This window comes from Aptenodytes patagonicus, chromosome 15 (genome assembly GCF_965638725.1).
Source record: "Aptenodytes patagonicus chromosome 15, bAptPat1.pri.cur, whole genome shotgun sequence".
NCBI lineage: Eukaryota > Metazoa > Chordata > Aves > Sphenisciformes > Spheniscidae > Aptenodytes > Aptenodytes patagonicus.
In genome coordinates, this window is record NC_134963.1 from 4,099,738 (window position 1) to 4,115,717 (window position 15,980).

Below are 15,980 nucleotides of genomic sequence, written 5' to 3' on the forward strand. Positions count from 1 at the left end.
CCTGTCCATGAGGGAACATTACTGTCTCAAAAAAAACCCCAACCTCAAACAAAAATGTGAATTGATAAACTGATTAGAACAATTAGCAATTTTAATTACATAAAGCAGATTATATCTATCAGTTGATACATCACACTGAAGATGAAACAAGAAGTCTCAGGGTAACGATGGATTTTCTTATTAACCTGTTGGATGCAGATTAATCAGTTTTCTACCTTTACAGTTAGTCATAGGTTATGGGGATGCAGGTCTCTTTATTCTCTCTTGTGTTTTCCTAAAGCTAGTTCTTCCTTCACAATTAGTTGTGTTAATTACCGAGAAAAGATTAGGCATACTTGCCAAAATAACATATTGCTAATAAAACAGGAAGATGTTTTCTCATTACTGCATAGTATGAATTGATGTGATTTTCCATGAGCGGTGCCTAGGAAAGGTTTTCATCACAAAAGGGTTAGATAGCCAGGCTAGAGTTTGTACAGTTGAAGTGTTGTCACCTGCTCTCATAGGAAGAAACTAGAATTGGGACGCCCGCTCTGCAGAGTGGAATTCGGCAAGTGGCCTAACCTTTACCTGTCACTTCAGTAAAATGTCCGCGGAAGCAAAGGGGAGACTATTCTGTGCAGGGCATGCCCAGGAAATGAGTACACGTACTCATTTCTGAAGGGACTGGAGGCAACGGTGTATTCATGAGTCAGCTTTGAGAACGCTTGAGACACAAAGCTGGTTCATGGGGATGACAGGATAGAGGAGGAGGAGGGAGGAGGAGGAGGACGTTGACAAAATATTATGTGTCCATTACTACCTACTAAAAGTAAAATGTCTGCAGAGTGCTTTGGAGCAAAAAGGGTATTGATGCATAAAATTTAATAATTAGTTAGTGACCTTTCAGAGTGACTTTTAAAAACATTAAGGAAAAAATAATACTCTAGATTTAACTTTTTTTTTTCTCTCACAAGACCAAATTTGGAAATTAATCTGTTCAGTGAGTAGCATTATTTTGGACCTGGATAAAGAATCCTATGCTCCCTATTTTCCATATTTTTGCTGGAAAATTAAATAAGTGCTTCCAAGTCTGCTGTTTCAACAACAATGTTGCAAAATATGAAAAGAAGGGAAATAACCTAATCTTGCAAATATAATATGACTGGCATTAAAACTCCCTCTCACTCTGCAATTCTGTAACGGCTTTTGCCATTCTAGCTCTCGGTCTAGTTACCCCTGACTGACTGGAAGGCAGTAAAACTGTATGTACAACACATCTCCAAATGTTGCACAAAATAACAAAAAGCAAAAGCCAGGTACTGGCCATACAGTCAGAAACTGTAAAAGTAAAGAGACGAGAATCTGGGTTTGTTTTTTTTCTTTTATTCCAACAAAAATTTTTTTCTTAAACAAAAGTTGGTAACAAAACCCCTCACACCTGTGTCTGGAGAGAAAATTCTTCCCTCTTTGCACTTTTCATACTTTTTGTAGACTATAGGAGGCTTTTCCATCAGAATACAGATCAACTGGTACATTATGCTGGAATATTTCACCCGGCTACTGAATGGAGCTGGGCATAGACTTCCTGCTCCAGATGATGATTGTTTTATCTTGGGTAGAGAGTATTATTTTATAATAATTCTCCTGTGTTGGACAACGCTGTAAGTTTTTGGCCACAATGTTCTATATATCATGTCAGTAACAATTTTTTACCTTCTTTCAGATAGCGGATGTTCTGAGATAGTACATTTATGTTTCAGACATAATGCCAGTTCTAGAGGTATGCTTCATTTCAGGTCTGGAGAACCTCTCTGGGATTGGCAGTACTTCTAAAACTGATGTGAACTTCTAAAATGAATTCACATCATCACACAAAATACAGCCTTTTCTCATTTTATGGTTGATCATGTATTTCTCGGTGTTGGCAAACAGAAAGTGTACCATTTCAAAGTTTATTTTGATAGACCTGTTTTAAAGTTTCAGCATTGTGGATGTTAATATAAAAAGAATGTTTTTTATCCCAAACATGTACTCCATGAAGGGACAAAATGGCTCTAAGTTCTTGTAGCTACTCTTTTTTTTTTTTTTTTTTTTTTTTTTTTTTTTAGTTTGGGCTGTGGTAAATTGCATTCTGCTGCCATTCTATCTGCCAAGGATAATATAAATCCCATTATTGAGCTTGACCAAAGGGTTGGGTTAGCAGAATGGCTCTCGCATTGGTACCTTCTGTAATGGAAAACCTGAGGTCGGTTATTTTTCCCCAGCACTTTTGAACGCTATTTAGACCAAATGTAGGCATTTTTTCTGCTGTTCTTGCAATATGTATGAAGTATCTTACTACACAATCTTCACATTATTTCCCTATTCCGGCTGCACCGCACTTCGTTTGGCTCACGACTGTTTCAGTCGCTCAGGGAGAGCTGAATAAATGATAAATTTGGATGAGGGAAGGAGCCAAAACCTAACCACGTGCAGCAGTGTACACATGCCAAAGCAGCGTGCTTTGTCGCTTCTGGCAGCCGGAGGGATGCGGTTTGTTTGGGTGCTGGGAGAAGCGAGGCTTGTGCCTGCCCCGGGGCCGCCTCCCTCCCGCCGGGGCCGGCCTGGGGCACCGCCGGCAGGGGGCCGCTGCGCGGCCTCGCCGGCCGCCGCTCTCCCCTCGGCGCCGCGGCCGCTGGCTTTGGGAGCCTCTGCCGCTCTCCCCTCGGCGCCGCGGCCGCTGGCTTTGGGAGCCTCTGCCGCTCTCCCCTCGGCGCCGGGGCCGCTGGCTTTGGGAGCCTCTGCCGCTCTCCCCTCGGCGCCGGGGCCGCTGGCTTTGGGAGCCTCTGCCGCTCTCCCCTCGGCGCCGGGGCCGCTGGCTTTGGGAGCCTCTGCCGCTCTCCCCTCGGCGCCGGGGCCGCTGGCTTTGGGAGCCTCTGCCGCTCTCCCCTCGGCGCCGGGGCCGCTGGCTTTGGGAGCCTCTGCCGCTCCCCCCTCGGCGCCGGGGCCGCTGGCTTTGGGAGCCTCTGCCGCTCTCCCCTCGGCGCCGGGGCCGCTGGCTTTGGGAGCCTCTGCCGCTCTCCCCTCGGCGCCGGGGCCGCTGCCTTTGGGAGCCTCCCCGGCGCAGCACAGGGGGATTGTCTATCCGCTGCGCGGGGTCGTTCCTGTAAGCAGGGGTTGGGGGGGGGGGCTGGCTGTCACAGGCCGGCACGGAGCAGCTGCGGCCCCCCAAGACCGGCGCTGCCAGGGATGCGTCTCTCTGCCCGTACCCACGGAGCCACCTCTCCCCTCCCCTGCCGAGGGTGAGCCACCGCCGGGCACCAGCCCCTGGGAGCTGCGGTGCTCGCCTCCCCCGCGCCGCCTCCGCGCCCAGCAGCGGCCGGGCCGGGCCAGGCAGCTCCGCCCCGCTCCGCCCCGCTCCGCGCCCCGCTGCCCGGGGATTGGGGCTGCCGGGCTGCCTGGTGCGAGGCGGGGCTTGGGTCGTGTCCTTATTTATTTATTTGTTTCCCTCCTCTTTTTGTTATTTTTCGCGACACCTCCCGGCTTAAATCTCTGTCTCTCTGTAAACAGCAACCGCGGCACGCGTAGGATGGGCCGGGGCCGGAGGAGGCGGGCGGGCGGGCGGGCCGGGGCCGGCGCCCCGGTACGGGCTCAAGCCGAGCAGCGTCCACTGAGGCGGCAGGTCCCCGCCGGCTGCGGCCGCTGCGCCCGCCGGCCCCGAGGGCAGTAAGCACATCTGTGGCAATGACCTTCTGGAGGGAGCCGCGCTCGCCCCCTCCCTCTCTTGCAGAAAGTCAAACAAGTCAATGAGGAAATCGAGAACTTAAAAAAAAAAAAAAAAAAAAAAAAAAAAAAGAGCGAGAGCGCAACAACAAAAACCCTGCCTCCGTGTCTGGATGATTTCTGGGCTGATCAGCATCACCTAAAGGAAAACTTTGGTGACGCCCGGGGAGCGGACGTGCTTTTCTACCGGGATGCGGGCCCCGGCTTTGTGAAGCGCAGCCCGGCCGCGGGCAGGAGCGGGCAGGCGGGTCTCTGCCCGCGGAGGCGGGGGTGCGCGGCGCGGCGCGGAGCCCCACAGCCCCTGCCCAGCGCGCCTGACCCTGCCGGCTCGGGGGTGTTCTGGGGTAGGGGGCTGCTTGCCTGCCTCAGCCAACTGAGGCTCGGGACTGAGATTTTAACCAGAACTGTTTCCTATTTATTTCTTGAGAGGAGAGGGTTTTTCTTTCACAGCATCATCTGTTTTGAAGAAAGGAGAGAGGAAAGGGGAGGGTTAAAGCTAAAGAAGTAAGTCCTCTCTCCGAAGGAAATGCCTTTTGCGCTCTCCAGATGACCTTTTCTGAAAATGCAGCCTCTCCAGTTGACCGATTTTTATTTTGACTACAAAGTGCGTGAAACTGAGCCCTAACTTCTCCACAAACCCTAGGATGTGCACTTCTGGGATTAGCAATATGGGGCATCTGTTGTCACCTCTCCTCTTGAGCCTGGCAGCAGTTTTTTCCAAAGGTAAGGCTCAATCTCTTCTGTCTGTTTCACTGCACCTTGTTTCTTGTTTATTTTGCATATGCAGCCTCTGTCCCCTCTCTCTGTAATGCCTTGAATGTTGATACCCACAATTCACGACTGAAAGACTTGGGGGGAGTCATGTGCTAGTCAAAACCAAAGATATCGTGATGGGAAATCCCGAGTGGCAGGATTTTTTCTTGGTCAACTGTGACAAACAGTCTACCCATTTACTGAGGCATTTATTACCTGCCTATTATACTTCTGATCATGTAGTGATGATCATGATGCTGGTGATGAGCTGAGCTGGTATCCAACCAGCTTTGGATCGCAAAAGGTTTATTATCTGGAAATTTGAAATCTTCAGGGGTACAGGCTATTGGAGTTAGCTGCCCCACCGTTATCTTCTATGTAATTTTTCAAACTAAAAAATCCTGTATCTCAGACTGGCTAGCAATGTTTTACTGGACCAGAGAAATATGTGCTTGCTGGAATGTTTAAAAGCTGTGATGAGAGCCTGAACCAGGTGTCTGATATTCTGCATGTTGAATAGAGTTTGAATGTCCTGACAGCATGACTTCAGACGGCTCAGTGGTATCTTCTTGTTGCCCTCGAGTGTGTTTACAGTAAGAATCGGAAAACGAGCATATAGACAATGCACACATTTTTGTGTGCATTTAAATCCTCCTTTGAACTTAAAGTTTGCATCGATGGCCTCAGCCAAAAGGTGAATGCGTTTTTGCAGTACTTAATTTAGATGATCCTGAGCATTCCTGAGGAATGTAAATTAGGAGAAATACACATTTCTACTGAGAAGACATTGTGCATCCACAGCTATGTTTTGGCAGGAAAACAAAACCAAAGTTCACACGTGGTTAGCCTTCAGAGAGGAATAATAGCCTATGCATTTAATCTATGTTTTTGCAAACATACTGATAAAGAGTTCAGCTTATAAACATCACTATTTAAAAAAGGTATTAGTTATTCTTAACACCTCTTTGCACTTCCAGATATCAGCACTTTTCTTTTTCTAAGGGAGTTATTTTTACTAATTACTTTGTATCCAGAACTGAACTTACTGACAGAAGGCAAAATACGCAGCTAAGTATTTCTGTGGTGGTTGCCTGTATCAAATTCATTTCTCCTCCTTTTTTCCTTAGAACAGGTTATGAAAGAAAGGAACAAAATTATAAGTCTCCTCAAATGTTACCTAAATGCAGTGCCTACATAAGTACAGTTTTAAAGTTGCAATTGGAAATGCATTAGCAGCAGGGATTGGAAGTCTGAGTCTTTTCAAAAGATTGCTTCATTCGCATTGCACACCAGTAGCTCCTGATTTCCCAGCTAGGTTGTAAATTATGTATTTTATTACAAGCAATATCAGTACTTTGGATAAGCTAACAATGCAGTAAGAATATTAACTTTTTCATCTCCTATTTTTTGGTGTGTTTCAGTTTGCAGCCTGAACACTGCATTAACATAGTGTTTGACTGAGATTGCAGCTTATTCCAAGATTGGAGTATAAGTGGCATTTCAGTCCTACAGAGTACAGTGTTTGTTTTATTGCCAGCTCAGCAATTATAACATTCATATATGATTTTATTCTTAAATGTTACTTACATCTCCGTTGAAAGATAAACATAGGCAGAAAATTGGACTTGGAAAGGAGGTCTTTTAGGTGGAAAAAAATGCTATAAAAACTGACGAGTGAGATTTTTTCTATGTATTGTGATTGTGAAGTCTCATTAAATCTGATATGTCTTGAAACCAGATACACAAGATCCCATTAGAATTATTGGTATTGTCTGTGCTATTTATTTTGCACTTCATATATCCAATATACTACTGCATGATTGCTGGGACTCTCAGCTGTTTAGTAATACAGATAGCTATCTTTAATGTAATTGTCTGTTTCCATACTTGGTTACAGACTCCATCTGTACTACTATGCCTTAGTACACTCTGAAAAGACCAGAGTGTTCCAGAGATTTACAGTATAAACTTGATAATGTAAAAGGTTGATTCCTCCCCACCCTGCAAGAAGATGAAAACCAAAAAAAATAATCAGTCTTGATTACTACTACAGGGCATGTTTCTTTGATGCCTTTCTGTTGCTAATAGAAAAACCCTCTCATTTATGACATGATGACAAAGTTTTCCTGAAGAGATAAAAAATCTTTTAACATGCAATGGCAATCAGCTGTCTATTGTGTATAGGTCTGTTGCTGATTACTCAGAACCATGGCAACGCACCTTTTTACTGCACAGTTTCCAAATCTTTTGGGTAATAATGTTGAAGACTTGAGAATACTATTGCGGTTTTGCTTTGCTTTTATCTTGTATAAAAGCAGAAAATAGCTCCAGCCTGAGAAACGAAATGTTGTTTTCAATAATGAACTTCATGTTCATATCAGAACAATTTGTCACTGATGATATAATCCATGTATTTTAATATATTGTCAGTCTCTCTCTCTATGTGTGTACATATACATATATATAGACAAAGGACAGAGATTATAAGGCTATGTAACTGTAGTTATGGGGGAAGTTGCATTTCACAGCTTTGTCTTCAACTAGGAGTTTTCTTGAGTCAGTCCTGGGGAGCCAATGCTTACCCTCAGTCAGTTGGGCATTTTGCTATTTGGTATCAACTATAAAAAAAAATTCTTCAGAAATCTTCAATTAAAAAATAACCAAGCCCAGTTGACGTTAATGAAAACCCAGACGAATACAACAGGCACAATAATGTGGGCATTTTGTTCCTTTGGTTAAGGGAAAAACCTCTCATTAGCTTCATCGGAGTAGAATAAAAACTTTAATACTTTACTTGAACACCAGGTTCCATGCTTGGCCTAAGTCTATAATGAACGGAGCATCTCCTGTAAGATGCTAAAAATTTTAGGATGTGTATTGTGAGACTTAAGATTGAGGAGCCTTTTACATTATGAATGTTTGTTGTCAGATAAACTGATTTAATTAATCTCAAATTTCAGGTCTAAGTTGACAGTAGCAAAACAAGTGAATATTTTAGTGACTTTTCCTGCCTGCGTTCTGCTGACCATTCCGTGTTCTTCTCTGTCATTCTGGGCTGAAATCTTCCCTCAAGTTGCTTTCTAATGAGATCTCAGGCCACATAGCTGCTGTTTTGATTTTCTTTTTCTCTCAGTTTTTATAAATGTGGAGGCTTGGCAACTGTATTAGGCAGGATTACCTTGTATACCCCTAGGAGTGTTCCCCATGGGCTAGAGATGCGGATAGTACATTTGCAGTGATGCCAATCACCTATTATAGGAAAGTGCGTGTGTGGGAAATCTCCCAGAAGCCAACCCCCCAAACATTTAGTTTTGGTTACATTATAGGAGAGAAGTATCTGGATATTTGGATTTAAATTGCCTCTGTTTCCTTTGGAACTATCCATGTTACAGTATTCTTTGAACCCTCTTGATTTCCATTGGATCTTATGCTGTAGATTTTTTTGTCTCATTATGGACAAACTCTGTCTTTGTCTTTCTCTACGGAATTTTACTGATTCCACCACGATACTTAGTATCAGAATATGTCATTCTGTCCACATTGCTGAAATCCTTCACTGATGATTTCAGTGGATTATATCTTTGTGAACTGCAGTTGTATAGGAAGCCACTTTCCTTCACTTTAATCTCACTTGTGCATCTGCTGGCTTCAGCGGGGGTAGTGGTGTACAAAGAACTACATGGCTGAGCTTGTTAGTGAGGTTCCATCTTCCAGAAGGCTGTGGGCCATTTCTGAAGGTCTTTATGTGCAGATCTTCCACTGACATTGAAGTGCACTGTGGATTTAATATAAGTAGAAACCTGGAAAATGAAAAGCTGAGGAATGCAACAACCTGTGTTTCAGCACTACTTACTTTGGAGTTCATTACTCTGGAACGCTGGTAGTATATTAGTAATGGAAAATAGTGCTGTATATGGGATTAAAATTGAAGATTATTTTATTTGATTTAAGATATATAGTCTTTTTTTTCCCCTTCCTTCTTGATGGTGACTAGACAGGAGTTCAGGGTTGAATTTCAGTTCATGTGGACAGATTTTGATCGTGGTGATGAGGGACACGTTCTTTTTCTCAAAGTAACAGTGCTGATATTACTTGTAGACAGATTCATCGTAGGCATCTGTTGCTCTAGCTGTGCAATTGATATATATAGAAAATTTACTGCATGCTGATTTCAGATGACCGCTACTTAGATGAGCATAAAGTACAGGTGTAGTCGGTAGGAGCTTTTCTTGTAAGCTTTGCCGATGTGCAGAAACCCAAAAAGTTTTCTTAAAAACCCAAAAGACAAAGGAAACCCTTTCTAGCTTAAGGTTCAAGCTGTTCCCATAAAGACAAAGTTTTTGTGCTTTGTCCCAGCTGCATTGAACTTACAGTCATTTGAGACATTATATAGGGGAAGGGGAAACCAAGTTGCACTTTTTTTGCTCTTATTGTGTTGCTTGCCACAGTGTACTTCCGGGAGAAGCCCCATTCTGATTTCTCTTCTTTCAGTAAAAATAATAAATTCAGACTAAACTAAAAAATTCTACAGTTAGGCCCATGTTTTATTTGTCAGCTGCAATACTGGCTTAATGTGATTTGGTTTCTAATATTTCCCTGTAATGTTCTCATTCTTTACTTCTGTCTTTTCTTTTATTAGTTCCACAGGACTGGCAGGCTCTGTGACACCAACCAATGTTTTAGATATTAATAAAAGCAGCTTTATTCAATAAAGATCAGTTTTATTTAATAAAAGAGAGACTCAAAAGATAATCTGATTTTTCATGCTGCATTCGCATTAAATCAACCTCCTGAGGTTGTTGTGGATGCCAAGTCTAGTGGCAGTCTATCACGGATCCTAGGATACATAAACATGACTCCAGACAGATTGATTGCAGAGAAGCTGAAGAGGAAGCTGAGATTCATCGCAGGTTTGGTTTATAAAGTGTTACATTAAATTATTTGATTTTCACCAGTCTTTGTAATATTGCCTGCTGCATTATTAATGGCGGTTCAAAATGAAGTGGATTTTAAATAGTTCAGAGACATTTAGATAACACTAATTATTATGAGTGGATTTAAAGTACATATTTGAGGATTGTAGGCTACTTCACCCTCCTCCATGGGGGGGAAATTAACTGTAGAATGAGGATCGGCTTCTTCACGTCCTTGATTTCTTCTTTTATTGAATAGACTTAATTCCAGTGTAAGGTGTCAGTCTGATGGCCCCACAGAGCTAATGGATTGAAAGTCTTTATCCTCCAAAGAGGTACAGCCTATGTAGTATCTATGCAAGCTTCCACTTTCTACTTTAGTAGTGTGACTTAAACTTGACCTAGAGGATGATATAACTTCCAGCACTGCGATGTAAGATATTATATCCATCTATTGATCCACAGTGGGTGTGATCCAGAGCCCATTACAGTCAGTATATGGGGTTTCATTGCTTTTAGTAGGCTTTAATTCAGAGTGTAGACAGAGTTTTCTGGAGTGGTATTTTTCAGCCTGTGGCCCACACACCAGCGGTGATTCATAGAACATCTGAGCAGCGTTGTGAAACCAGTGCCAGAAACCTTATGCATGCAAGCTAGAAAAAAAGAAGGGGAGGAAATAGAAGTAACAAGGATGCTTTCAGAGTACATCCCAATTTGTGTTTGGTTGTAAACAAAGACCTTTGTGACAATACTGTGTAAGATGGTCTGGATTTCTTTCAAAAGTTAGATGACTCTTGTCCTTAAAAGGGTTGAGAAAAACCACTGTAGTGAGACTAACTGTAGTAATTTAAAGTATTTCTCCGAACTGTTTGGTATTGCCTCAGTACTTCAGACACAATCACTGATGGTGTGAGCGTTTCTAATCCATTACAGCATACGTTCACTTAACATTGAGTAGTGGTTCAGTGAAGCAACGTAGGAGTAGTCTGCCAGTCACTTAAGGACATCTGCACTGTAGGGTCAATTAACTTCCTAAAAGGCTTCCGCTGTACTCACAGAGGGTGTTTGTTTGTTCTTACACCCTCAGTCTTGGTTTTTTTAAATTAAGGTTTCCAGAAAGGTTCTGGAGGGAGTTTTCTGTGTTGCAGATGATTGTCTCCCTGGAAGTTGCTCAGCAAAATGCACACATTTTTGTTTCTTGTACAGACCATGTAGAAATGGTTGGTAGTGGATGCATCTATGCTGATGCCACATTTCCCCAAATTTACAAAATAGAAGGCCTCTTCCCTCCTCCTATAGTCACTTCACCTTCTCACAGGCCGATCTAGTTCTGTTTTTAAAGTTACTTTGAATTGATTTGGTTTGTTTAGTTATTTGGGTTTTTATTTGTAAATGAAGACTTTTGTCACAATGCTGTGTACGATGGTTTGGATAAGGTGTTCCAGAAATTTGCTGTGGGAATGGTTAGTAACCATTTTCCAGCCTTAATTTATTCGATACCATTTTATACTCATATGCTTTTCTGCTAATGGCGTATTTTAATCTTAATAGCTCGTCTCCTTGGTGGAACGCAATGGGCCTCATTAGTTTGCAGTTTTGCAGCTAGAGCAAGCAAAATAAAACCACATGTAAAAATGACCATGTAGACCATAAAACATGAGAAGGGGGAAGGACACTGAATAACATAGAACCTATAAAAAGAGCAAAATAAATGAGTTAGCTAGTTATGTAGAAAAAAGTAGCAGGGGTAATAATAATGAACGTGCCAAGCAGAACTGTGGAAAGATGTCAACACACTCTTTATTGTTGGTGTACACAACTTTACAAGATAGGCTAAGGAGCAATGGAAGAAGTGTTCTCTCTAGCTGAACCAGGATGCTCTACAGTATGCCTTTTGATCTATTTGCTTTCGAGGTAGGCAGACTGTTGAGTAGGCAGTCTGCAAACCTCTTGCTGAGGAACAAGGCGGATGTCCAGATATTCGCACAGATGAGGCTGCACATCTTGCATGCTAAAAAAATCCTCCAAGTCAGAAAGTTTAGTGTCATCTAATGCTAAATGATCTCAGAACCTTGAATTTTATTGGCCCTCAACATCACTGACTTGCTTTTTACTTATATTTTTAAAAGTGTACATTTTATGTCTTCAGTATACGTTATGTAAATTCATTGTACAAGAGGAGGAATCCAAAGTTGGCAGAGATAACTAGCTAGTAGTGTCTCTGAATATTAATCCAGTCCATAATACAAGAAAGGAAACAATACCACCTAGTCTTCAATCCACTCACTTATCAAAAATCTCGGATTAGCACATTATCGTATCTTCCATTTTCTACTGAGCCATGGTGACTCGTTCCATTTGTCTTCAAGAAAAGAAAATAGTGGTGACTTGTACATGCCTACAGTTGAAATATCCGTATTTATCCTTCAGAGTTTTGCATCTCTGTCTTAACGTAATCAGTCTTGCTTGGTTAATTTTAATTTGGTAGTACACATTGGGTAGTTAGTTTTCTTGTCTATGCATGGCAAATCCCTACATTTAACTTCCTACATTGCTCTTAGCAAGATAGGATGTATTGTCAGGTTTTCCTGGTATGAGGAGGCCTTGTTGTTGTTTCAGTGGGTTGTGTTTTGAGCTACTGTTGAAGGAACTATTCAGCTCTGACAAAACTTCCCTGTGTAATAAATGCGTAAAACCACCATGTATCAGCAGTTACCCTTCTGTCATCTTTAGCACGTTTTCAGAAATAAAAAGAGGATCTAGTTTGCTCAGGTTCACGAGCCTGTACGTCTTGAGCTGAAGAAGGATATCATTATGTGGTCAACAATATGGGACTTGGGGCAGAATTGAGCAATCCTGATTCTGCCCAGCGGAGGAAAGAGGTGCATGCACACTCTGTAAGTTTATTACCACACTTTGTTACCCTGTAAGCAGCATATGATGAAAACTTTTAGAGTTTTCACTAATCTGTCCCCATTTACACTAATTTTCACTGTGTCTATTCTGTTTAGGATCTATTTAACTCAGATCATAGGATCTATTTAATGCAGAGTTAGCTCCTTTGTTAGGTGTTAAGCTCGCCTACAGAATTGGGCTCATATGAAAACACTAGAAAAACTTGGCCTGCCTTCTGTAGAAGAGAATGGAAAAGGAACATATGCAAAAGGAGTGTCTCATAATCTGTTGGTGTGCTAGCGCACATCCGATATATGACTAATTGAAATTTGTCATGTTCTAGACTGTAGTGGCAAGGCCGCTATTTCCAGATGTCTCTAATGAGTTTCTTTGTACCCATTCTTACAAATCCTGCTGAACTGCCAACAGCTCAGCAATCCTGTAAATCAGGGTGTGAAAAGATGGGGATCCAAAATTTAGTGGATGCTTTTCAAATCTTATTTTAGTCTTTCTGAGTTGTAATATCCCTCTTAATGACAAAGAGTAGTTCCACCTTCAGTGAATAACAATAAAAACGTTGTATTGCTTTTTAAAGCTTGATATGATAGTCTCCATAGATCTTCCCTTGTTTACTCAGGGTTTATGAGTTAAGGTTCTCTTATTCCATATCCTTTTCCATATTATTGGGCAAACAGTTGTAAGGCTATCATGACTTTAGCTGTGCTCTGCTCTCTCCTTTGTGGTTGACTGTGTCCCCTGCAGCAGTTGTCTGATAAGAGATGATTTCTTGCATACTGAACACTTGTGCACAGTAGGATTCTGTTATATACTTCTGACTCTTTGACACCATCTGCCCAGTAAAGTGGTTTTAATGGGTTTCCACTGAGCCAGCCTGTACTACAGCCCTGACAGCATGCTCTGTATTTTTAAAAATAAAATCTCTTCAGAAAAGCTATCCATGAACATTGGCTTCTCCAGTAAAATTGAGGATTACATACTCTTTGATGAAAATGACTGATAGCTTGGAATGGTCTTCTAATTGTACTAGTTTATTTTTTTAAATGACCTTATAAAGCATTATTTCCTGTCCCATTTTTTAGTCAGGTATTATTATCCTTTTACAGAAATGCAATCATTTCACCTTGTTGGAGTTTTCTTCTTTATGAAAGCTGGGGAATGTAGTGGTTCACGATGGTGATTTAGGAGTCAGGGTACCCGCTGGCTTTCTGTAACCTTTGGAAAATCACTTCATTTCTCTGCTTTCCCTTTCCCTTTTAGACTGTCTTGTCTACTCAGAATACAAGTTGTTCAGAGCAGGACCTGTTTTGCTTGCTGTTTATATAGCATCTGTCCCTCTTCTCAGATGAGAATGTACATTTTACCACATTAAAATAATTAATTACTAGTGGCTGAGTTAGAAATTGGAATGTGGCGTTCTGATTGTCCTGATCACTGGACAACATGAACAACTCAGAGGCCTGTAAGAATAGAAAAGAAGAGTAGGGTAAGGGAAAAAAAATAAAGATATAATGAAAGGATCTGTGTGATTAAAAAATTCTAAGAGCTTAAGTAGATCCCATCCCATGATGTTACAGTTAATAAGCTATCTAAACCTTTTCAAACAGCAACGTGATAAAAAGCTTCTTATAAAAAGATGTCATAAACATGTTTTTATATCTCTTTCTGTTATAATCCATGTTACTAAACTATTAAAGAAAAGATTTTGAATATCTGTATTAATAATGCAGCAAACCACTTACAATGAAAAAATGTTTTTTTGACAGATGGTACAGATCTTAGAAATATTTCATTCCTTCTCTGCCCCTTCAAGTCTTTGGGGTATATTTTAAGCTCCTTCATCTGGAGCCTATGGAATTACTGTAGCAGTTTCAGTTATGTTTTATGCTTCTTTGACATCTGTCTTAGGAATAACTGATCTATTGCATTCACCCTGGTCTAAATCCGACTGGTCCTTTGCAAATGCTGCTTTCCAGTACCTCTTCATTTTCTTCTCCAATGACTGAATAAATGTTTCTCTCAGACACTCAGTAAGTGAATTCCTCCATAGTTCTTGCACGTTCTCTTGCTTCCTTAATTATAGGTCAGTGCCATTACTGTTTTCCTTCCAATTGCAAGTCCAAATCTTGTCTTTAGCACCGAGATGAACAGAAGGAGTCATGGAGGAAAACAGGCTATATAATCTTAGATTTTGAGATGACACTGAATTTGTAGTACTGTCCTGTAGGAGTTATCAGAAAATAATTGGAAACCTAGGCTGGGTGCCCATAAAATTAAGATTGAGGGCAAGCAAGAAGAAATTTATGAAAGTTGCAAGACAAGAAGAAGAAATAAATATCAAACTCTGTATTCTGTTCTGAGCTACTGCTCTGCAGAGTAAGAACTGATAGCCAAGAATGGGATTGTGAAGACCACATAACAAAGAAAATCAGAATATCTGCTTCCTGTGCTCTGTGGCCTGCTTCAGGCAGATCGTATGTGCACAGACAATGCCCATCACCAGAACGGTCCCAGGAGGCCTAATGTCCTCGGATTCCCTCACACATGCCTATGCCATAGCCCAGGGGCAAGTTACACATACATTTGATGTTATCCTGTAAAACCTAGCATCCTACCAAACTGCAAAACTGCGCTCATATTAGTTAAAGCAGTTTGAACTAAGTGGACACAATCCCTTCTACACAAAACGGCCAGGGGTCAGAGCTGTTTTTCTGAGGTGGTTCCCAAAATCACTGTAAGTGCTTCTTGCAGATATATTCTGGCTAAACAACTTAGCTGATACAGGGGAATGGGGAATCAGGCATCTACCATGCAGTCTAATACTGAAAAACTGGGAAAGCAACTTTGCTCTGTTCAGCGAAACAAGTGAAACACTCTGGAATCTTTAAATCAGTGGAACATCCTTGGTGGAGGACAACAGAAATTTTAACTTTAGTTTCAGACTAAAACAAATATTGAACTACCATAATTTTTCATGCAATAAATAAATCTTAATTCTGCCTATGATAAATTCAAGTCACAAACAGCCAAGATAGATTTTTGCTTGCTTTCATAATAATCTAATGTGAAATGGTTTGTACTTTATTTCACCCACCTGAAAAGAAAACTAAAATAACTGATGCTCTGTTACTTCTTTATATTCAGTGGTTGAAAATAAATCCTTTTGGTTTTGCAGTAAAATATTTTCTAATTCATGCGAGCTTCTTAATTCTCACCTCTTTTTCCAGTAGTTTTTCTCAGCATTCTTTCCTTTGCATAATGGAAGCTCTCACACTTTGCAAATGCCCTCGGTGTCCTTCCTTGACCTGCTGGCAAAAGGTGATGCTGAAAAGTTTTTTGTTTCCTTCTCAACTGAAGTAGATTGCCGAGCTCTTGCAATAGAACTGGCCTTCTGCCCTGGACAAGTAGTCATCAAATGTGCTGGTAACGGAGAAATGATGTATTATGTGGTACTATAGGTACCATGCAACTTAAGAGAAAGAAATGATGAAATGACATAGTGTTTTATATTGCAATGAAAACTGTGCTAAGTGCTGTGAAAACACAGCAAGGAACAATAAGTCTTTGGAGTCAAGGTCTAGCTTTACAGGAGAAATGTGCCGAATTTTTATAATTTGGCTCTGGAAAATGGTTGTGACAGACCTTTCCTGGAAATCA

General features: G+C 41.4%; 1 protein-coding gene across 2 annotated transcripts in view; it reads left to right on the top strand.

Annotated features, from left to right (window-relative positions):
• The first annotated feature begins 4,058 nt into the window (after nt 1–4,058).
• TMEM132D (transmembrane protein 132D) overlaps nt 4,059–15,980 on the top strand; it is a 264,071-nt gene continuing 252,149 nt past the window's right edge. For both annotated transcript variants that reach the window (XM_076352935.1, XM_076352936.1), the window contains exon 1: nt 4,059–4,467. In XM_076352935.1, the coding sequence (XP_076209050.1) occupies nt 4,389–4,467 (79 nt within the window). In that variant the 5' untranslated portion in view covers nt 4,059–4,388. The remainder of the gene's footprint in view (nt 4,468–15,980) is intronic.